The sequence below is a fragment of the Pholcus phalangioides genome, unplaced genomic scaffold (assembly GCF_987345545.1).
Source record: "Pholcus phalangioides strain wild (caught in Gottingen) unplaced genomic scaffold, Ppha-v1.0 ptg000013l_1, whole genome shotgun sequence".
In the NCBI taxonomy this organism is placed as follows: Eukaryota; Metazoa; Arthropoda; class Arachnida; order Araneae; family Pholcidae; genus Pholcus; species Pholcus phalangioides.
Window position 1 is genome coordinate 11,782,217 of NW_028301606.1, and position 24,879 is coordinate 11,807,095.

The following is a 24,879-nucleotide window of genomic DNA, read 5'->3' on the forward strand; positions in this document are numbered from 1 at the left end:
CAGAGTATGGTCTAAATTTGATAACTCATGGTGCACCAGCATTGGCGTATGCAAAGAGGAGGTTTTGGGGTTCTAACACCCCCTCAAACCGAAATTATAGTGTTATTTTTCAGGAAAAGAGTAAACCCTCCCCCCCCCCCTGTGAACGAAAAAAAATTGAACCCCCTTTTAGAAAATTCTGCGTACGCCTATGTATACTTTGTATACAAAATAGGTTTGTGGTTACTAAACATCAATTCTTCCAGTTCCTTACGTATAGAATAATACCTATGCAAATTAATTTTCCATTCCTCTCATTCGTAGAGACCAAAAACTTTCTCAAATGAGATTGCGCATTGGTGTTGTATGTGTCTGAATGGCTCCACAGATAAATATTTGAATGAAGCTATTTGTTGTCCCCTTTCATGCTACATCTCTTCGAATATTGGAAGAATTCAGACATTCATATCAACAGAGGGAGAGATTAATGCTTTTCTTCCCGGAACTTTTGAATTCTATCCATTGTGCATCCGAATGCATCTTTGCATTCTATCCAAAAGCACAGAAACTTTCAGTGAATGCAGAGAATCGAAGCATTTCAAGGTCGGTAGCCGAAAAAGAGCTAAACTGGAAACTTCCCAAGTGAACTATGCTCTACTATACGAGATAGAAAACCGAGAAAATCGACAAAGAATTGCGAGAACTCCAACAAAAAGACAAGACTGCCATGACCAAGCCGTATGTTGGTGTGTTTACGTACCGAGAGCAAGAACGTCGTGCGTGTTTGTGGCTCATTCTTTGGTGGGTTTTCTTTTATCCTTCTTTTTTTCTATGAATAACTTTTTAAGTAACTGCTATGCCTTATGAATGAATGGCAAGTGGCACGAATCTGCCTCGCAGCTGGCTGCCATGGAAAAAAAATGATAATGATGCCTGTTCTAGAAATGCTAAGAACGCTGCCTTTCGGGCAGAAACTTACTCTAAGCTGAATCTCTCTCAAATAACAGCCGTTTTTGCTTTTCCTGAGTAGAGTATGAATCTTTCTGCTTGTGGTACGAAAACAATTGCGTGATTGCATCATTCATTTGTCGCAGAATCAAGAAGCAGTTACGCCCGATATACGTTATGATGTTGATTCGAGTCTTCACTGTTGAAGAAGCAGAGGGACACAGCATTGAAATTGCGGGTTGTTTCAGAAAGGACTCCCTAACTTTGAAACGGCATAACTTGGAAACAGTGATAGTTAGAAAGATGAAACAACTTTTTATGGAATTTTAAATACAGTGATTTCTCGGCTTACGAAGGTTTTTTCGCGATTTTTCTGGCTCGGCTAATAAATACGGATTCTGGTAACGAACATTTTCCTCAATATGGATTGAGTGTGTTAACGTACAACACCCACGTCGTGAGCTGAATCTGAGCACCAGTCACCATTAGAATTACTGTTACTCGAGCCCGATTGACTCATGTCCGCCTCGGAATTTTTTTCCAGATGTTACGTCCACTTCTCTTTCTGAAAGTTTTGGAACCATTTCGTGTAAAATGAAAGTGAATGAATATTCTTCATGATTTCATGAAAAAATTCAGCTGATAGAAAATGCATTGGAAAAGCAAAGGAGCCTATGTTTTCAGAGCACGAGTTCTTTCAGTGCAGGATTCTCAGCATCAAACTGAAGTCTGGACATTCTGAGAGATTACCTTTTTCATCTGCATGTATCAGGCACAGAAATGTGCTGACCAATCGTAAATGTATACTAATGTACACAGCCAACACCAGCTTTAGTCTACTAATAAACCGAAAATGATGGCTGCGTACATTAGTGTCAAATAAAAAGATCTTCAGTATCTCATCTTTCTGCAAATTATCCTTCATTCAATCATGCAGTTTTTTATCTCAGCCTTCCGTCAGTATTTGTCTTTTTTACAGTGCTTCTCAGTGTTTTATGAAACTTATCTTCAAATTTTTAGGCCGTTTCTGCAACGAATTAAACGATTTTCCATAGAAACTTGTGGGAAATCTTGTTTCGGCTAACGGAAACGATTCCTGAACGAATTATCTTCGTTAGCCAAGGTATAAATGTTCAACGGTTTGCAATATTAATTTTTAACTTATAGATAGCACCACAACGCCTTTCTGAAACCATTTGAAAGTCACTGTTGACGGCAAGAGTCCTCAAATGCTGTATCAGCTCGAACACTTTATCTGAGAGACATGATCATCCATTTCATTAGAGAAATAACAGGAAAGTGACATTAAACTCCCAGCACTTTTGTCATGTCATTACTAAGAAAGGTAGCCATTTCGAATCCGTCGTTTTGGGATTCGACCCACGTTTGCTAAAGATACGTTTGCTTATCACTCACTGTTTAAAGGAAATGTTTGACCCTAATATATTTATGTTGCCAGAGTTATGCTTGTTTCGACTTATACTGGTGCTGTCATCTGTCTAATTTTGAAGTGAAAATATCAAGAGTTTTCGTGTTATGTAAGTATCGCGTTGAAGGTACGTGACGGCACAGAGTACCAAATTTTCTAGGATAGGAGACATTTCTGACAAAGAAATATCAACGCTCAACCCCCATGACAAGTTATAGCGCAACATACGATAATCCACTTTCGTCCACTCCGACATCTTGTCTTTCGAATTTTACTAATGAAAAACGACTAATCATAGGTGTAAACTACCTGATACTTATGATTACAGAGTGCTAAGATTCTCGCCAAAGTAAAAACTACCGTAAACCAGAATAAATTTAGGACAGGAATAGCCCATTTTTTGAATATGGTATACGTACTGTGAGCTGTGAGTGTAAAAAACATGACTTCTAGGGGGAAAATTTAGCTACAGCCATCAGCTGCTTACCACAGATTATTACTTGAAATTATTTACAAAATAAATAGAGTAATTCTGTCGTCCTAAACTTACCCCGCATTCTGGGATAACTTTAGGACGCGCCATATTAGTGTTCTTAGCCGACTATTATCTCAATATTAGCGAGTAAAAATTCTACAGGAGAAGATTTAGTGAAAAAATTGCCTTTTTTTCACAGTTGGTTTCTTAAAAACAATTTTTTTTAAAGTTGTTCCTCCTAGTTAAGTTCTATTTGTTCTTTTAAGTGTAAGAAGAACTAGAAATTTTATTTTTATACAGCTTTCAACAATTACAAAAATTAAATGAATCTGAATAAAGACATAAATAATAATAAGTCAAATTTTAAGCTACTGTTTTCTCCAAATACAGGTGATGGGAAATTGTGAAAGGTTGAAAATTTTTCACTTAATTTACGTTTTATTGGAACGCAAAAGTAAGTGAAAGTTTCAAATATGAAAATAATGTGACATGAATGTCGCTCTTGTTAATATAAGATGTACGGAAGACTGGATGTTGTGAAGATATTTATTATTCGAGATGTTAAATTTTCTTTTTTTTAAGGAAGGAAAAACTCATCTCTGCCTCTATCGGGAGTCGAACCCGGGTCCCTCGATTGCCGGACGAGTGCTCTGAATACTAAGCTATAGAGGAGATAGAGATTTCCCTTCGCTAGAGCGTATATAGAGACGTGCGCTAAAGCACTCGTGCGGCAATCGAAGGACCCGGGTTCGACTCCCGGTAGAGGCAGAGATGAGTTTTTCCTTCCTTAAAAAAACAAAATTAACATCTCAAATAATAAATGTCTTCCGTACATCTTGTATGAAAATAATGCTTGTCACACACATGAAGTTACTCCGGTTTACGGTATGATTGTCGATAAGTTGTAACTTTCTAAGTGAGCTATGTATGACTTGTATCACCCCCCCCCCCCTCCCAAATCTTGGCTGTTTTGTAGATTGCTAGAACATTCAGTGTGAGAAACATAATTCCCACTGGTTAGCTGACCATATTACATCGAGAAAAATTTGGGAAATTTTGATGATGAATACGGAAAAATGCGAGCTATCACTAATGCTCGCCCCGTAAAGTTGCGCCAAACGTCAGAAAAACTTCTAGTGAAGGCGGAAAAATCTCCTATTGGCGTGATATGAAGAGCTGCTGCGAACCGCAGTGCATCGAAACAATATTTAACGGCGAGGAAAAAAACATTGAGCATGAAGTGTGTGCGATGAATGTTAATATTTATAGTGATAATTAGCATAATATAATTTATAAGTTGGGGAAAATGACTTTCATCTTTGATTTCAATAAAGAATAAAAATTCGAGGAGGAAAACGGGACATTTTTATGAGAAAAAAAAATTAAAAAGGTCAAAATTATGTAAAATACGGGTCATATGGTCATACCTATACACTGGCCTAATAGGCCTACTGCATTGTGATCTGACTCCAATTCAGATTATCACTTGATGAAACGATTACAGGACGTTTAAATGAGTGCTGATGAGTTCTCTTCTCGTATCCAAAGAAGAGAAATTGGTGCAGATGAGAAGATAATGGAACATATTTTCTGTGCAGATGTTCTCATCTCCTAAAATCTGATTATGAGGATTGTATTTCAAGGCCACGACCTTGAGACTTAGATGCATTTATTTCTGTTGCCCTCCAGAAAGGGGATTGGAAGGGAACTGCGCAAGTGATTTATCATTGATACGCTTTCCTTATCTTCTTGGGTTCGTTTTGCGTATTGGTCTGACGCGCTTAAAATATGCGTCGCAGCCTTCGTCACGAAATCTTCGAAAAACCTTATAAATAATAATAATAAGATAAGAATTTATTAAGATTCAACATTTGTGTTGATATTTATACTAAACGACCCATCTCTACGCATTTAACGCTAGTATTTACGTGTAATGACTACAGTATAACAAACACCAGTTTATTTGTGTGAGGACCAGACAATAGCACCAAATATTATTTGTCACTTGCATCATCATTCGGGTGATAAATAATGTTGTGCGCGTCGGTACTATGCGACTCTTCCTTTTTAAGACTTCCCAAAGAATAAATTTTGTGCTTTGGTGACCAGTTTGCACCAATATTATGCAACTGATACATTAATCACTCTGAAAATGGATGCTGCACCGGGTTTCGGATGAAGTGCTACGCAAAACATCAATGGTTTTCTCTCTGAAATTTAATTCCGGTTTCTTAAACATGATAGCTTCAACACCTCTTTAAAATGGTTCGTATATAAAGTCAGCGTTTCTCACCCGGGGTTACACGAAACCGTTATGATCCCCCCTAAACGAGGCATCAAGAAAAAATTGCGGTGTTTATTTATGATAAGAAGTTCTTGCAATGTTCTCGAACAGTGATTCCCAACCTTGTTAAGACGGGCTATTCGGTAGTACGTAAGAAATAATCACCATTGGAGGAAGAAAACGAGTAAAGTGATAAAGAAAAAAAGTGTAAAACATAGTCACGGTACAATATAACAATTTGAGACGAACGATTCGCACGAATTTCTGGGAGTTCACTTAACCTACTGCACATTTCTGAAAATAAACAAATCCTTCACGCATTTCTAGGAGTAAGCAAAAATCTAGCCTTCTCAACATTTCTAGGAGAATGCAAGTGTCTAGCAACCAAAGAATTTCTAGATAATAGTGCAATAGTGTAACTATTTCTAGGAGTAGCAAGCATCAATCATCTTAAGCATTTCTAGGAGTAAGTAAGCAACAAGCCTCCAAAGAGTTTCTAGGGAATATTCAAGCCTCTTAAGTATTTCTAAGAGTAATTAATAATTAAGAGTCCTGAGCTTTTATCGAAGTGAGCAAGCATCCTAAGCATTTCTAGGAGTAGGGAAACATCAAGCATATTAGCATTTTTAGGAGTAGGCAAGTATCAAGGATTTAAAGGATTTCTAGGGGGTACGCAAGCCTCCTAAGTATTTCTAAGAATAAGCAAGCATCAAGCATTTTGAGAATTTCTAGGAGTAAGCAAGCATTAAGAATCCTAAGCATTTCTACTCAAAAGAGTGGCAAATCGAACATTTTTACGAAAATAAGAGCAAAGCTCAATAATATTTTACAGGAACGGAAATAATGATAGTTCCGTAAAAACGGGACGTATGGTCTGCTTGTTAAAATGCGCTAATCTAAAGTGGCACGTTCACCGAAAATAACCTTGTTTTTGGCATTGCTTCGAAGAAGGTTGGCAACCCCTGTCTAAGGACTTACACCCCTCCTAAGAATTTCTAGGCGAAAGCAAGCTACCTAAAACACACAGGATAACGATATAACTTTTCATAACTGACGTGAGGAATATCACTGCGCACAATATCATCATCAACACCTCAACATTATCAACCCTAAACACTCAAAAGGTTACAAGAAAAGTGGGAACAATATGGTTGCATGCTACAACAGCAACTATGTATTTATAGTCCTCATGTGTAAGAAGAATGTCAGGGAAAAAAAAACATGTATTGCGTAGATAGCCATGTTCTTAATGAGCAGCTGTATCAACATGGTTGCAAAAAAGAGTAGTATATGGGATACTGTTGTTCGAGGCTAAGTTCTGAGACAAAGATCGCCGCCAATGATTTCAACAAAAAAAGCGTCATCACATGATCAGCTGCCAAGCACCTGTTGTCAACATGACAGCTGAAATAACACGCGAAGAATTTTCTAGAAGACCATATCCTTTGTTGATGATTGCGCGTTAAGCTCACGGAAAAAACAATTTAGTATTTTTTTTTGGAATTCATAGTTGCGCATAATGACGGGGGTAGAGCGCGAGCGTACAAAATATTTCTTATTGAACAGTAAATAAATATTTTGAGCGCTTTTGACATAATAACGTCATCGATCGTTATTTGATCTCCAGAAACACGCGACAAATAAAATAATAAAGATAACAATAAAATAAATATATAAATATGGGGCTTAAATTATTCAGTATTTTCTAGAGAAATCGCTGAAAAAATCTTTTCTGTGAAGACGCGGGAGTAAAGAAAAAGATCAAGTAGGATATAAAGGACCATAAAAAAATAGATAAAGAATCCAAAGATCAATGTTTCCGAAATATTTATTTCATTGCAGCAACTCCTATTAATTATTTATTTGATTTGGGATCTTGAGATCGATTCAGGGACCGTCAACAAATTTTGAAATGCGATTGTTTGGTGATTTTGTTGTACCGTGTTCAGCTGGTTGTATGGTGATCTATGGTTCATAGGTAGGATGACCATATTTCATCGAGCAAAATACGGGAGAAAGACCCAAATACGGAAAAATATTGAACATCGCCCAAAAACGTTGCCAAATGGTGAAAAAATTGCTAATCATGATTCAAATCATTAAAAGACTGCCGGTGGGTGTGAAATGAAGAGCTACTACTACATACTTCTACGTGACCGTACATGCAACTCGCGTGCACATTCTTCAGTGAAATTTCTAACGAATTTGTATACAGTCGAATCCCGTTTTAACGAATACCGTTATAACGAAAATCTCGTTTTAACGAACTTTTCTAATCACCCAAATAAGTTTGCATAGGAACAATGCTAGGTAACCTGGAGTTCCTTTATAGTGAAAAAGTGATTCCTCCGCTCTCTTGGCGTTCGTTATAAAGGGATTCGTCTGTATTTCAGAATGTGTGTGCTGATGGTATGTATGGCCCAGAGCCGCCCTTAAGAGTGTGCGACAGGAACGGTCGCACCGGGCCCTGCATCTTGAGGGACCCGCATTTACGGTAACAATAATTTCTTTCATAAAAAAAAAAATTCTGATTTTCATAAATTCTGTAAAAATTCTGAATTTTCATCAATTCTGGAATTCTGAACTTCTCTCCACTCTGAATTATATCTAGCCTTTATTCTGAATTTTCATTTTCTGAATATTTTTTCGATTCCCCTCTCTCGCAGAAGAAAAATATAAGGAACCCCACTATTTTATTTTCATACCGAACCCCACGTCTGTTATTCAAAGTGCGCCCTTTTTGGGTACATCCACAAAATTAAAACGGTATGTGTGCAATCTTTACAAAATCATACCTGCTTACTACTCTAGGCCTGAATGAACTCTGCCTACATTTTTTTTAAAATTCCAACATTAAAGGATAGCGTGCCGGGGAAAGGGTTAACAAAGAACAGTGGAAAGTATCGGTGGAAAAACTCGCGAAATCAGTGAATTCACGCCAAATTTTTCATACTTCCATTCAGAACAGAACCTGTTCGTATATATATATACACTGCTGGCCACCGTAAATGCAACACCCTGAAGGAAGCATGCAAATAATATGAAATTTACAACATGCATTAGCGGAGGTGAGATATGCAAATGATTAGAATTTCAGCGCAGACGCACATCACGCGCGTCTGTGGCGCCACTTCAAAGCGCTATTTAAGGCTTGGAGATTTCGACGATTTGAAGTACGGCAATTGTGTTTTTCTTGTGGTTTTTTCAAAAAAACGATCAATTATGCCTCGTAGAAAACAGCGATCATCTTTTGATCAAGTATCCGAGTTCGACAGAGGAAGGATAGTGGCCTACCGAGATTGTGGATTATCTTTCAGGGAAATCGGTAGTCGTGTTGGACGAAACCAAACAACTGTAATGCAGATATGTGATCGTTGGATGCAGGAGGGTACGACAGACCGACGTGTTCGATCGCATCCACCTCAGTGCACCACTTCACGTGATGACAGGCGTATTGTGCGTATGACAGTGACGGATCGCTCAGCCACATCACGAACCATAGCACAGCACATTCAGTCTGTACCGCATCATCCAGTGTCTGCGCGTACCATTCGACGCCGTTTACAGCAGAGTGGTCTGTCCGCAAGACGTCCATTGCTTCGTCTACCCTTGACGCAGAACCACAGACGTCTCCGCCGCCAATGGTGCGATGAAAGAAGGATGTGGACGGCACAATGGAATGAAATTGTCTTTACTGACGAGTCACGCTTCTGTCTGCAACACCACGATGGTCGGATTCGAGTCTGGAGACACCGTGGAGAGAGGATGCTGAACAGCTGCGTTATGCACCGCCACACTGGTCCTGCACCGGGTATTATGGTATGGGGCGGTATTGGATATCACTCTCGCACTCCTCTAGTACGCATTGCCGGTACTTTAAAAAGCCAGCGCTACATCTCCGAGGTGTTGGAGCCAGTTGTCCTTCCTTACCTACAGGGCTTGCCCACAGCCATATTTCAACAGGATAATGCGCGACCACACGTGGCACGCATTGTCCAAAGGTTCTTCGTCAATCGCCAGATTGAATTGCTTCCCTGGCCAGCTCGCTCTCCGGATCTTTCGCCGATAGAAAACATGTGGTCCATGGTTGCTCAACGATTGACCCAGATTACATCCCCAGCTGCCACACCAGATCAACTTTGGCAACGCGTGGAAGCTGCTTGGTCTGCTGTACCCCAAGAACACATCCAAAGTCTCTTTGAATCAATGCCGAGGCGTGTGGCAGCTGTGATCTCTAACAATGGTGGCTACTCTGGCTACTGATTTTGGCAGGAACCACACTTCACAGAAGTCTATAAATTTAATCATTTGATGCTTGGTCAACATGTTATCTACAAAATAAATATTGTTGCGATATCTCTTGTCTTTCTTGGTGTTGCAATTTGGGTGGCCAGCAGTGTATATATAAGTCGGGGATGTAGTTTTTAAGGTCTGACGTAAGTACCGGCATTCCGCTAATAACTAGAACATAATATCCGATATCTCAAAAAGTTGCCAAAACATTTCAGTACTTTTACTGAACTTATTTATTTTATATAAAGCGTATCATAATTGAAAAAATAAATCAAATTTCAAATTTAAAAACCACGCTAATTGAAAATAGAATGCCCCGATTATATATATTCAGTCGCCTTGAATGATTTTTGAGGAGTTTCTAACGATAGTTGCGTTCAAAACAATCAAATTAATCGATCCGAAAATAATTAATAAATTTGTAATCAATGATAAAGATCAAAGTTCATATTTCACATTAGTTTCTTTTCCAAGATAAAACCCCTTACAACTTAAACTGTAACTTCCTCAAGTTGCGGTTTTGATACCAACCTTGAGAAAAAAAACCTTTCGTAAAGGCAACTAATAACGTATATAAATGGTTAAAAATTACGAATAAATGCGCTCTATAGTAGTATTTTGTTATTATTATCATACATTTTCGTGGAAATTGTCTGGTCACAGTCTGTATCGAAATCATTTGATGGCTTTTTTGTTATTTTTGTTTTCTCCTCGGTCCCCGAGTCCATGAACAAACAAAAAGAGAGAAACGATTGGTTCAAGTCCATTCTGGCGGATGATGATTATTATGATGACGATGAAGCATTATTCATAGTCTCGATGAAAGATTGAAACGTATTAAAGCGAAGGACGACTGGGGCATTCCCTCCCCCTTCTAGCATTCGATATAAAAACCAATGGCTCTTTTCCGTCTGTCCTAAAACTCTCTGATAACGTCGAGAAGGAAATAATTATAAAAAGAAATAAATTAAAATATATCGTAATAATAATAATAAAGCAGAGAAAGGAATACTATTAGTGATTCCCCCACTTTTCTCCCACAAAATGGTGTCGATCACGTGCCAAGTTTATATGGACCAATCAAATACACAGGTAAATATCGTTTCTTAATCATTCCTTTTCTAGATATTACATCATTACATTATTAATTATAATATTATATTCATTTTTTTTTTGTAAATTATATATCTATATATGCTTTTTATTTATTTTATTCTACATAAATACGTTGTTGTATAAAAAACGTTATATTCATCGAACGTTATGTGAAAAAATTACCATATAGGACATATCTCAATCGTTTCGGCTGATTTTTAATTAATTTTTGTTGCACCATCTATTGAGCAGCAATGGTACTGGGTACTATAACGATTTCTAAGCCCGTGATTGTTTGGTTTAACACTTGAAGCGCTCCCATGATCCACAGATGTTGAGCGTAGTTGCCTGCGCAATCATCCTGTGATGATTTGAAATATTTTTATTTTTAAGCAATTCTTAAAATGACGTATAGATGGCGTACGCATCTACGTTCTGCAGTTTTTCTTTTTTCTGCAATCTCTAAGCAGTTTTGCATGTACTGTGTAGGATACATGAGCGTGGCCTGATGTGGTTATAGAGTGCCCTTCATTCAATTAGTGTGCCAGTGGCATCCTAACCGAACTGTGACCCAGTCCATATTCCAAGGAATTTCTAACTGAAAGGTCATCGCCACTAACTGAAGGTGTACCAGTGACAGTATAGGTTCCAACAACACCCCTATAAGGTTTCCGCACGAAGCTCGTGACGTCACAGAAGAAGGCCATCTCACCTATACCCATTGAATATAGCAGCGGTCGACATATGCGCCATCTTTACCATGTTTTTTGTGGTATATCTAATGGCTATAGGTGATGGTCTTCTTCAGTGACGAGCTTCGTGTGGAGACCTTCTTTTATACGTGGTGTTGGTTCGAACCCAGATTTTGGTGTTCGTATCATTCTCTTTTTTTCGATTCTACTGAATTTGCAATATCTGTGTTCGATTGTCATCTATCTTTAATAAAAGAAACCAAAAATATGGATTTCAAATAACCAAAGTGGGACAACCCGATATAAGAACATATACAATCGAATCCCGTTTTAACGAACTCCAAGTGACCGGAGAAATCACTTCGCATGTAAATTTACCTGGGGGATTAGAAAAGTGCTCGTTAAAACGATATTTTCGCTATAACGGTATTCGTTAAAACGGGATTCGACTGTATCACCAAATAATAATAATAATTTGTAATACACTACCCATAAAAAAAATTATGGTTGCCTTAGTTCTAAGTATGGATAGCTTTTTCGATTTACGTCCCATGTTTACCGTACCTCTTTTTAAAAGTGTCAATGTTGTTAGAATTGACCACCCCGGGGGGGGGGGGTAAGCTATTCCATTTATTAACAACCCTATTAGTGAAAAATTCCCTGCGACACCATAACCTGGAATTGTCCCTTACTAAACAATACAACTACTACTATTTAACCGCACATGCACCTCGTACACATTCCTCTGCGGAATTTCTAACGAATCGGCACATGTCGTATATGTGTGTTCTGAGTGTATGTGTGGCCCTAACGTATTTATGTTGTCGAGTTGTGCTCCATTTTCTGAAGTAATGATGGAAAAGGTTGAATTTTCATGTTATGTCAGTATCGTGTTGTAGGTCTGCATTCTCTCTGTGGAGAGACTTTCAAATGGGAGACCGACCCGCATTCGCACCGCGAAGCTGGAAAACCGCGTAAAACCATCTTCAGCCAACCGCCACTGTGCCGTCAACGGGGTTCAAACCTGTCTCCTTGTCGAAGCAGTTTATTGACGGTGTATGATGATAATAATAATAAAAGATAGAAAGGTATATTATATTAGTCGAATTACGTTTTAACGAATACCGTTATAGCGAAAATCTCGTTTTTACGAACGCTTTTCTAATCCCTCAGATAAGTTTACATAGGAACAATACAAAAAAACCTGGAATTCCTTTATAACGAAATGATTTCTCCGGTCTTCTGGAGTTCGTCATAACGGGATTCGACTGTATTAGTGATTTTCCCCCCCTACAAAATATTGCCGATCACGTGCCAAGTGTATATATATATGGACCAATTAAATGCGCAGGTAAATACCGTTTCATCATTGTTATTAATCATACATTTAAGTACAATGATATTATATTTATTTTTTTACTTAAATTTTATGCTGCCATCTAAAAATTAGATGGCAGCACTGAAATTCCCGCACGGCACTAGATACGCACTCAGACTGTTAGGTACACGTGCAAACTTCTGGCTTAACTCACTTGGTAATGAATCGCTCGTGACGATAGACCGGGATTGTACTTGGGTTGAAAGGAAAGAAAGGGGTTTAAGCGAAATTTCTCTCGTTAAAAGAATTGAAAGCAAAAAAAAGAAAAAATTCAGCGCAACTAACTCCGACGCTGTGGTGGTTGAGTGGTCATAGTGATGGACTCGCACCGCGAGGACCCGCGTTCAAACCCTACCCTCGCCACAATGGTGGGGTTTGCTGTGGTTCCCAAGTCGCAGCAAATGCGAGCCGATCCACCCCCACCCCCGTTAAAAAGTCTCGCGACAAAGTGAGCAACAGGCCATCCGTAGCACAATTATTCAATCATTATATTTCATAGTCAGAAAAATTGATGGCAGCACTACACATAACAAGCATTACACAGAAACAATTTCCGCGTTAAGTTCACAACACGTACACGCACATTTCCGGCATGTAACCGATTCATTAGAAATTCCGTAGAGAGGAATACGTACGGTTGAGTAGTAGTTAGTATACAAGCATACGCAGAATTTTCTCGAGGGGGGGTTTCAGATTTGTTTTCCTTCTTGGGGGGAGGGGGGTTACGTATTTTCCTGCAAAATAACACTATAATCTTTGCTCAAGGGAGGGGGGGGGGTTAGAACCCCCAAAACACCTCCTTTCCGTAAGCCAATGAGTATACAAGTAACTACATACAGTAATCTTAAAATATTCGAAATACTTCTGGAAGAATTTGCACCACTTAATTTCCCAATGGAAGTACATTTCTTTTATGCTCTTGCCTGCGAAGTATTTTAATCTCGAGCGATAATGAGACGACGATTCATCAAAAAGTGATCCGCGCTATCAGAGAATGGACATGTGAAGATTAAGTCCATTCTTCTTCTTGTTCTTCCAAGTTTCGGAAGAATCCCGAACCGACGTGGGGGAGAAGCCCAATCAGAAAGTAATTAAAATTCCTGCTGTCACAATACATTCCGGAAAACTCCGAAGCCGAAATTCCAGTCAATCAGTTGACACTACAGTACATTGACTTTGAGAACTTCTTGAGGAACGTCATCTGATGCTCCTCGATAAGCTCGATGATATCACAGGGTGTCAACAGAATCACACTCCGGGGTGTGCGACAGCTGTGGACTCACCGGGCTCTGCTCTTTGTGGGACACCGCACCGGAATTGTTTCTTCCGTAAATTCTGAGTTTTCGTAAATTCCGGAATCATTTCTTCCGTAAATTCTGAGTTTTCATAAATTCCGGAATCATTTCTTCCTTAAATTCTGAGTTTTCGTAAATTAAGGAATCATTTCTTCCGTAAATTCTGAGTTTTCGTAAATTAAGGAATCATTTCTTCCGTAAATTCTGAGTTTTCGTAAAGTCTGGAATTATTTCTTCCTTAAATTCTGAGTTTTCGTAAAGTCTGGAATTATTTCTTCCTTAAATTCTGAGTTTTCGTAAATTAAGGAATCATTTCTTCCTTAAATTCTGAGTTTTCGTAAAGTCTGGAATTATTTCTTCCTTAAATTCTGAGTTTTCGTAAAGTCTGGAATTATTTCTTCCTTAAATTCTGAGTTTTCGTAAATTAAGGAATCATTTCTTCCTTAAATTCTGAGTTTTCGTAAAGTCTGGAATTATTTCTTCCTTAAATTCTGAGTTTTCGTAAATTAAGGAATCATTTCTTCCTTAAATTCTGAGTTTTCGTAAAGTCTGGAATTATTTCTTCCTTAAATTCTGAGTTTTCGTAAATTAAGGAATCATTTCTTCCTTAAATTCTGAGTTTTCGTAAAGTCTGGAATTATTTCTTCCTTAAATTCTGAGTTTTCGTAAATTAAGGAATCATTTCTTCCTTAAATTCTGAGTTTTCGTAAAGTCTGGAATTATTTCTTCCTTAAATTCTGAGTTTTCGTAAATTAAGGAATCATTTCTTCCTTAAATTCTGAGTTTTCGTAAAGTCTGGAATTATTTCTTCCTTAAATTCTGAGTTTTCGTAAAGTCTGGAATTATTTCTTCCTTAAATTCTGAGTTTTCGTAAATTAAGGAATCATTTCTTCCTTAAATTCTGAGTTTTCGTAAATTAAGGAATCATTTCTTCCGTAAATTCTGAGTTTTCGTAAATTCCGGAATTATTTCTTCCGTAAATTCTGAGTTTTCATTAATTCTGAAATTATTTATTCCGTTAATGAACGCTGGGATTATTTCTTCCCTTAATTCTGAATTTTCATTATTTGTGAAATTAGGTTTTTTAATTTGTGGAATTATCTTTTTAGTTAATTCTGGAATTATATTTTGTAATTAATTTTGGAATTATTTTTTTGTAATTAATTTTGGAATTATTTTTTTGTAATTAATTTTGGAATTATTTTTTTGTAATTAATTTTGGAATTATTTTTTTGTTATTAACTCTGAATTTTCGTCGATTCTAGAACTATTTTTCTCATGAATTCTGAATTTACATTAATTCTGGAATTGTTTCTTTCAGTTATTTTTTAGGCATCAATTCTGAAACTTTCATTAAGTTTCGAAAACTATTGCTCTCATTAATTTAAAATTATCCTTCTCATTGCTGAATTATTCATCAATTTTAGCGTTAATTTACATTTAATTCTGTGTTTTTAAAAAATTTTTTATGGATATTTCCAAGCATTTCTGTATATTATGAAATAATGAATGCTGATTCTCCCCTTCCCCCCGCCAAAATATATAAAATCGAGGCAAAGTAGGTCCTAAACATTTTTGGTGCCACAAAATTGTTGAGACGCACCTGGCAACGCTATTATCTTCGCACCGGGTCCCGCGTCTGGTAAGGGTGGCCCATAGGCGGAGATTGACTTGGAAGTCTGGGGGGCACGGTCATTATTGCTAAGGGGGCACGATGATGATGATGATGACAATTCACATATACATATATACATTAGATCAGTCAACTCCACCTTTGACGCTAGGGGAGGAGGGCAATGCCCCATATCTCCGCCCATGGGGCGGCCCTAGGTGCCGATTGAAGTCACTAACTTTTTTTTCAAGCCGTTCACTAAAGCAGCATACTTCAAAATCGGGGGAAAGTACTCAAATAACGCGTAAATCTTAAATACAGGGTGCTTCAAATTGTTTGCCCGTATGCAACCCACTGACCTTAGAACGAGGAGTGGACAACCTCTTCACTCCGTGGGCCGAATAGGCGATATTGCTATCGTTCGCGGACCAAAGTCTTGTGACCATATGATCCGTATAAAACGTGACATTCCCCTAAATTTTTGCTGTTCTTGCTTTGCTGTAAAATTCTCGTCTATTCCAGTATTTTTTCGACGAAACTCACTTGAATTTTTTATTTCTTTACCAAAATCGAGGATTGGACTGCATTCCTTCAGCCCCCCCCCCCTCCTTCAGCTGTTGGCCAAGTTCTTTCAGTTAAACAGATTTACAGTTACTCGGCCGAATTTTCTCAGGGGGGAATCTATAGAATTCGCCGTATATTAAAAAATATTATCGTGATTCGTGAAACATGGTAGATCATTCAAATTCTTATAATAACGATTGAGTAATACAGTGGAACCTCGTTTATACGTCTCTCATGTGTACAGTATAATTTAATAAAGCTTATAATATTATAATTTAATAATAAAGATATTATTTAATAATAGCTTCGGTCGCGCTATTGATTTCTATTAGGGCTGGGAAACGGTTAAAAATTTTTAACTGGTTAATCAAAAAATTTTTGATCGATTAATCGAACTTTTCGTTGATTAATTGAATATTTTTCGTAGCTATGTAATATTAGCTGATGCTATAAAAATTAAGTTTTATTCATTTCATACACCTATTCGTTAGTTTTAAACAAATATAGGGATAAATTAAAAAAATTAAAATTAAGGCTGGGTGCCCGCGTGAAGCAACTTAGGATGCTGAGCGTTGTTTGTCAAATCTTGCAGTTCCTTCACTTGGATTTTGTCATTTAAATGAGCTATTTTAGGTTTATCGCTGATTTCGAAACTACTTCCAATCTTCACGTAATCAAGAAATATTGCTTGTTTTTGTAGAAACTCTTACCGGGTAGTACTTGTTGGGAGAGGAGCTGCTGCTGCTTCCCAAAAACAAAGGCCACAACAGGCAAACTGCCCAACGAAGTGGATGAGAAAAAAAAAATGTCTGTAAAACTACGGATGTCAAAAATGCATACGAAATACACGAAAACCGTTGTTTTCACGGTGGAGACAATAAATTTTGGTCTTGTCTTCTGTATAAGGCCCATCAATATATATATATATATATATTTTTGAATTGATTGAATGCGCGTCGTTTTTGTCGACGGTGAGAACCACAGAGTAATAATACTATAGAGTGCGCGCGAGGGGTTGCAATGTGAAGCAAAGATCCGGAGTCACGTGACTCCGGTCGAAAGGCTGGTCAGGGAATCTCGCTGCCAATGCTTTCCTTATGGCTACTCGTATGACGATCTACACGCGCTGTCTTATTTTTGATTAGAATGGCCAACACTTGCGCAGCTTTCGGATGTTCTGAGCGGTTTAGGAAAGGGGGACCAGTATGCTTTCACAAGGGAATACTTTTTTGCTTATTCCCCTTCTTATAAATTAAAAATTGGAATATTTAATTGACGATGCAATGGATTTCTGACGTAATCTCAGTTTTTAACGACTCCATTTTGGATTTAATTCAATTAAAGTTCCAAGTTTTGGTAAAATTCAAATGTCATGAATCATTATTAAATGTTTTAATAGAATTTTTGGCAATAAATGATTGAAATTGTGAGTTTTATGAAGTTTTAACTGAAATATACGTCTCCGCAAGATTTGGCGAGATTTGGCGAGCTAGTGAGTTCATTCGAGTTTTGCTCAACTTGGAAGAAAATATGCTTTTCAGAAGGAGAAATTTATGAAAAATATTCTATTTAAATAGATTGTGAGGAAAACTCCCCCCCCCCTAGACAATTGCAGTTTTGCATAAAAATGCATAACAACCTCTAAAAATAATAGTATTTTTACCCATCTTCGTAACAGTTATGTTTGCATATGCTGATAAATACAGCAAAAGCCAACATGAACTAAGCCGATGAAAAAAAATCTCTCTCTATCTTCGCATTTATTATTAATTTAATTTTTATGGCGAAATATGTGTAGTGCACGCATCTCATACGGACAGAACTAAGTTGTTGAAATAAACTGATATTTCAGCATGGATTTTTTCCATATTCATTAAACTTACTAACTTCATTTTGAGAATTATTCGATTCATTCGTAAAAAGTGATAAAATTCATCAAACTTACTAAAAATATTGGTAATTATGCATATATTTACCAACTATTATGCATAATTTCTGAAGATAACGCGCACTACGGATTTATCAAATTTACAGTAACATAAACATTATATATTTGTTGTATACAATATTTTGTTTCCTGTGTGTGTATAGATATTTAGAAAGCTATTAAAAACTGTGCCAAAAAAATTTATTTCATGAAATTTATACTCTTTATATTCACTTCCTTCAAATATTATATATTCAATTAAAATTTAAAAACCCATGTGTTAAGAAATTATTAAGCATTATCCCTTAATGGAAAATAAAAAAATTCCGTTTTCCAATATTTGTTTATTTTATAGAATTTATTTTTTCAAATCTGATACTCCCTAAATATTTCACATAAAAATGAGTGAAATTCATTGGAAAAAATGAAGGAAAGTTTTCATCAACTTGATCGAATTGAGTCAAATTTCGTTACAGCAACATCCTTGCTTCTGCGAAAACGTGCCAAATGTAATAGCGCAGAACCTGTTCTTCCCCCGACAATACTGCTCATCTTTTCTTCACGTTCGACAAGTTTTATGAATAGCGTGCGCGGTCTATTTATATCTTAAGTCTATGGTGAGAACGTGTTGCTGAAATAGTTCCTCTTGCTAATTGTCACAGCAAATGTCATAAATTTTAGGGTGATTGTTGACACATACGAAAATAGCTATTGCGCCAATAACCTTAACTGATCTGTTTACGCTTGTTTCTGAGAATACTTGAGAGATTGAAAGATGGCCATACGTCCTTTAAGAATTTTTACTCCCAATGTTTTCAGTGTTCAGGTTGGAAAGTTCATTGTAAGCATATGGAAGGTACAAGTCTGCCAATGAAAATGACACAACAAATTTTCGATTCGGAGTTAGCTCATAGCCAAATAATATACAATGACACCAAAATAAAAGCGGAATAAAGCCTTTTTTTTGACAAATCATCCAACTAGAAATTAGGGCTTTTTGTCATTTCGGATATTTCTCAATCCTGAAACGTACAGAAATATAAAAAAATGTATGGCCGATCAAATTTTTTACATTACATAGATTCATCCAGCTCTAGTTCCTGCATTTAAAACAAAATAAATAAGCAATACGGAATGCATTACAAAGGGAATCAAGTTTTCAAACGTTATTTAAATGATTCAGGTTGGCTGTTTAAGGCATGAATGAAAGAACGCCAGAACTTTGCCACTGGACTTACACCGTTGACTTATACTCTTCCAGCCCATCTTCGTGGCAGAATCCAGAACAGTTTATATTTTGAGCCAAAAAGAAAATTTAACAAACATACAGAGAGAATTTTTGCAATGTATTTTCCCTAGACAATTGGGTACTGTCACGATTCACAGATTTTGTAGTGATAATAGATGAGATGGGATTGGGAGTTTTGGAGAAAAGTTCCGAGATTTTGTTAAGAAGAATGTACATTAATTAAGGTGTATTTTAGAAGCGATTGGAGGGAGCCCATATATGGCACCTCATCTGTTATGTTGCACTTATCATATTATATACAAGGATACAGCAAACGAACAAAACGAAAATCTTATTATATAATACAAAATATCCCCCAGAGTGGGTCATATCGCTCAAAGAAAGAAACGTCGCATTAACCAATATTTCACTGTATCCGATTATTTTATAAGGGATCACAACTGAATAATCAAGTATCTTTTAAATCATTAAGAAATTGATTTTTCTTATTAAAAAACGGAAGAAAGTGGAAAATCAAGACCAAAATTTATATATGCTTGTGAAATCGGAAAGTACCGTATATACTCGTGTATATAAGCCGAGTTTTTTGTGGAAAAATTCGTTCCTCAGGGGGGGAGGGGTGTTGACTTACACTCGGGACAGTTTTTGATGAGGAAATATCCACCCCCCGCAATCGGTAGTCATTTTTGTAGCAGTGTTGGAGAAACCGGCATTATTGTTATGGGATATGTCCAAACGCCACAGAACCGATAATGTCAAAGCCGAGACAAAGAAATCGGAAACATCATTGGCTTTGATACCAGGTGGGCTAACGTCGATTATACAGGCTAGCATCAACAAGCCTATCAAAGACTATTTTGAGAATCGAATGGATGAGTTCCGATGATAAAGAAAACTACAAAAAGTGGTGCCTTGAAAGAAACCTGACATTGGCCTAGTGTGCCAATAAGTACATGAGGCGGGGAATTCTGTTTCCACCGAGATTATCACCCGATCCTTCAAAAAGTGTTGCATCAGCAATGCGATGGACGGAACTGAAGATGATATCCTCTTTCAAAGTGACAATGGCTATGACAGCCCTATGAGGTTTTTGGAGACCATACCTACCAACAGGGGACATAGACTTGGTTGGGGGGCAGAGGTGCAGAGAAGAGCTACGCTTGGCACACAAGGCTGAATCTAGTATGAAGAGAGACTTGATTTTTTTGAAAATGTTTACATTGGAGGAACGCAGGTGTCGGGAAGAGGGGATATGATCGAAGTGTTTAAAATTTTCAACGGGATAGATAAGACCGACCATTAGTCATTATACATCGTTAATCAACTGCTTCGACTAGGGGACAACAGTATCTTTTAGTAAGGGACAATTCCAATTCCAGGTTGTGGTGTGTGTGCGCGGTTTTTCTCTAATAGGGTTGTTAGTAAATAGAATAGCTTTCCTCCGAGGGGGTTGTGAATTCTGAAACAATTATTACAAAGAAGTACAATAGTCGAGAACCTATCCATTCTTAGAAATAAGACAACCATAATCTTTTCTGTAGGCAGTGCATTATATGTCATTGATTATCCGTTTTCTTTTTCTTTCGTGATATGTGTATGCTTTTGTATTGTGGGTTGCTTTATTTTGGTTACAAATGACATCCATATTTTTATTGACATCTTTTTCCTGCCACCTCGTTAGGCATTTTGCCTGTTGTGGGCATTGTATTTTTATTCGTATAATTATCAAAATATGATTTATAAGCTATGAAAATTATCTTAATTACAAATTAAAATATGATTCGTTGACAAAAAAAAAACGCGACTATTGTATAAAAACTGTGTAATAGAACAGCCTGACCGTCAGGGACACCATCATGTTGTGTGTGTGAGGTCAGTCGAATCTTTTCAGACATTTTACTGGTCCTTGGATCTAGAAGGGTTGAGAAACGCTGAACTGAAAAAAAAAGCCATAATGTAGGCTATTTAGTGGATGCTATCCCTCGCTCTGAAAGAAAACCTAGGAAAAAAAACACAAGGAATGGGAAGTTTGCCCGAACGAAGGAGTGTCTTGTCGAAAGTGTTCGTAGCCGCTAGAGATCTCCGAGCAGAGATGATACTACTAGAATTCTTGTGAGAGCGTAGCTTGGAATGCTTTTTTATTTTATCCAAGCATTATATAGCGATGTTCCCACGTTAACATGAAGCGCGAAGGATTACGTGCCTGTGATCATGTGGTGAGGTGATATCGTAGCCTAAATATATATATTACACGTGGAATAATCTCCCCATATGTTATTCTCGGTCGAAGTCTTCCGACGGAAATGTTTATTCTGGGCATCTTTTTACGGAGATTCTCGTACAGTGTCGGTGGTGATGGTGGCGTCGCAGGGATCCTGATTTGCGCTCAATGTCGGAGGAAATCATGAAAGACAAAGGCATGGTAAATGATCAAAAAAATATAATACATGTAGCATCAATGATATATTTCACATTTGAATAAAATTAGTTCAGCACCCACTGAATTTTAGCTGAACACATATAGCAATTAATTGCAATTCTGCCAGTTACACAAACTGTTAAATTTCACTTTTTTAACACCCCTCACTGTCATTTCGTTACTGACAGTGACGGGGAATCTTCTTAAAAGCCTTTTTATTTTAGCAATGACAAGCCCAGATATTTTGTAAAAAGGGATTTTCTTATAAACAAATCATGTTTTCCTATACCCTTACTTTGCACCTGCTGAAAATCTTAAGCCTAATTCATAAAAAAAAAAAACAGATATTGCATTTTACAGATTAATTAATTAATTACAGTTTAATGATTTCTAATGTGTTAACGCGAATTATTTAAAGCTGTCTACAGCCCAAAATAGGCATTAGAAATCCATGAAATTCATGTGTATATAGTAAATGAGAGAAAAGGGATCGAAAAGAGGTACTGTGTGACAGAAAAATAGTATTGAAACTCGACGCTAGATGGCGTATTGCAGCTATATTCATGGTTTAACATTAAAACTCGATAGTAATTAGTCCTGTCAATACTACAACTAGATAACTCTATTTTGGATCAAGGAAACAGTTATTTTCCGGATATTATGCTGAGGTGAGTTCGGAAAGAAAAAGTCATCACGTCTCCGCCGGGACTCGAACCCAGGCCTCTTGCATACCGGGCAAGCATGCTACCATCTACACCACTAGAGACACATGAATCTGCCTTCCTAATTTCACGCACTGTGTCGTGAGGCGCTGAAGTAGAGGCATTAGTAGCCTCTCTTAACTTCAGGAAATGGCCCCCGGGTGGGACGGTTTAGAGAGATATAGATGGCTTTTTTCTCAGCCAGAGATATCAAGGAAACAGTTGATGGTGTAGATGGTAGCATGCTTGCCCGGTATGCAAGAGAGCCTGGGTTCGAGTCCCGGCGGAGACGTGATGACTTTTCTTTCCGAGCTCACCTCAGCATAATATCCGGAAAATAACTGTTTCCTTGATATCTCTGGCTGAGAAAGAAGCCATCTATATCTCTCTATTTTGGATGTTTTGAGGAAAACGCATTTAAACACTGAAATAAAGTGTATACCGTATTTAACATTATAATTACATAGGAACAAACAAGAATAACTTCACTTCGACTTTTGTGTTATAGATCGTCTAAAGTAGTGGTATATTCGAAGTGCATGCTTTTAAAACGTATCATTTTTTTTTTGTACTTACCTAAAAATCATGAATTTTCGAGAAATCAAGTTGTTAGTACTGAGGTGACGAATTGGTGTCACATCAAATAAAAAATGTTCAATATTATGACTACCGTTCTCGTCTATCATCTGGTGGATGAGTGCGTTCAACAGTTGAGTGTATTGTTTGCTTGAAATGTTTTAAAGATGTCATGTGTTTTCTTGATAAAGCAAGTCTGGACATGGCCGCCAGAGCTAAAAAAATTCATGGATTTAAACCTGGGAATCGAACAGGATAAGTCTGAGTTGGAGTATTCTCTGCAGCTGTCCAACACAATCGACACAGTCAGGCGAGTGTGGAAATCAGCATCTACACTGGACACCGCTTATAACGTTCCCACTTAGTTCCCCCCCCCCCCGCCGCCGCTTAGTATGATTCATTTTCGTGGTCCCAACTGTTCCGATACACGTTTAAAGCGTTCTCCCATTTACAACGTTTTTTCACGACAGTACTTTGAAAAACGTTAAAGCAGAATTCACTTTAAATGCCACTTTTCGAAGTAGAAAACGTTATTCAATTGCTAATTTTTTAGCTTTTTTTTTCTCTATGAACGTCTTTCCCATCCCTTTTTACAGTGCTTTAAAATTCTTTTGATTTTAACGAATGGTTCCGGCTGTTTTTGGCAACTCAGAACAGTTAGACTATAACAAAAGATATCTTGTATATTTGATTATTAATGCTTTTTGATATAATCTCCGTTCGCCGAATACTCTTTATTGTTTCTCAATTGGATCACCATTTAATAATAATAGTTCATTTAGGAACCGAATGCTTGTTTTCAAAGATTTATTGCTACTCCCCGTAGGTTTTTATTAATAGCTGAAACACTTGTTTTTGAAGAAAAAAAAGTATTCCCAGAAACTCAAACCCTTTGGCAAAGCTTAGTAATGTTTTATGACTTTCAGCTTGGATTTATCTAGACTTTTGAGCTGTTTGAATCTAAGCCGGGCGATAAATCGTGACGGTGAAGATGAAATATAACAGGCTTTGTGTGGGAATTCGAATGTGTGAAGGAGGAGAATAGGATTTCATGAATGGATATATATATAGGAATTTCAGCATCGGGGAAAAATCTCATAGATTCCAGTGTTTAAACTATTTTTAATACTAACTGGCTAACTACGCCCATCATCATCTTTAGACGTTGGGAGCAGTTTAAGGGTTAAATTGGATTCTTATGGACAAAGATTTTGTCCTTTGACCTTTGGAGGCCGGTCACACCCCGCTTCCCATCTTAGAGAGATATCGAAGCGTTCCCGAAGGATGGGTGTATCCGGAAAGTTTTGTTAAAAACAACGCAACATGACCACCTCATACGAAGGCAGCAAAAAAATAAAATAATTTACATAAAAATTGATCGTCAACCCGTGAAGTCATATAACAAATAAATAAAATCTAATCAATCAACGCCAATGGGCAATCAAAATTATAAACGGGATTATAAGATGGTGGCGTATAAAGATTTTGTCCACATTACAGTAACAAAGCAATGATTATAACAGTGGAATCGTGATGATTTTCAGAAAGTTGAATTGAATTGGATTTTGATTTCCTTGGTGCAAAGGGGGTCATTCAAGTATTACGTCAGCATCGAGGGTGGTGTTTCGGATTTGCTGACTTTTGATGATGGGGGGGGGGGGGTTTGAAGGTTGCTTACGTCATCAAACACCCCTTTTTGAAGATATGAAATATTCTAAGCTGCTGACGAAATTTTGCTGACGGGGGGGGGGGAAGAGTCAGTGTTTTGCTGACTTTTGCTGACAAGGGGGGAAGGGGAGGTTTGAAGGTTGCTTACGTCATCAAACACCCCTTTTTGAAGATATGAAATATTCCGGCTGACGAAATTTTGCTGACAGGGATGGGGGGGTGGGGGAGAGTCAGTGTTTTGCTGACTTTTGCTGACAAGAGGGGAAGGGGGTTTTGAAGGTTGCTTACGTCATCA

The 24,879-nt window shown here is 37.4% G+C and overlaps 1 protein-coding gene across 2 annotated transcripts in view; it reads left to right on the top strand.

Moving 5' to 3' along the window:
- The first annotated feature begins 10,325 nt into the window (after window positions 1-10,325).
- Window positions 10,326-24,879, top strand: part of LOC149078607 (inositol hexakisphosphate kinase 2-like) — a 104,855-nt gene continuing 90,301 nt past the window's right edge. Inside the window, exon 1 of one of the 2 annotated variants that reach the window (XM_089240722.1) lies at window positions 10,326-10,500. In XM_089240722.1, coding sequence (XP_089096848.1) covers window positions 10,453-10,500 — 48 coding nt within the window. In that variant the 5' untranslated portion in view covers window positions 10,326-10,452. Of the gene's footprint in view, window positions 10,501-21,239; window positions 21,643-24,879 lie in introns of those variants that run through there. The other variant, XM_089240723.1, reaches the window with a different exon arrangement.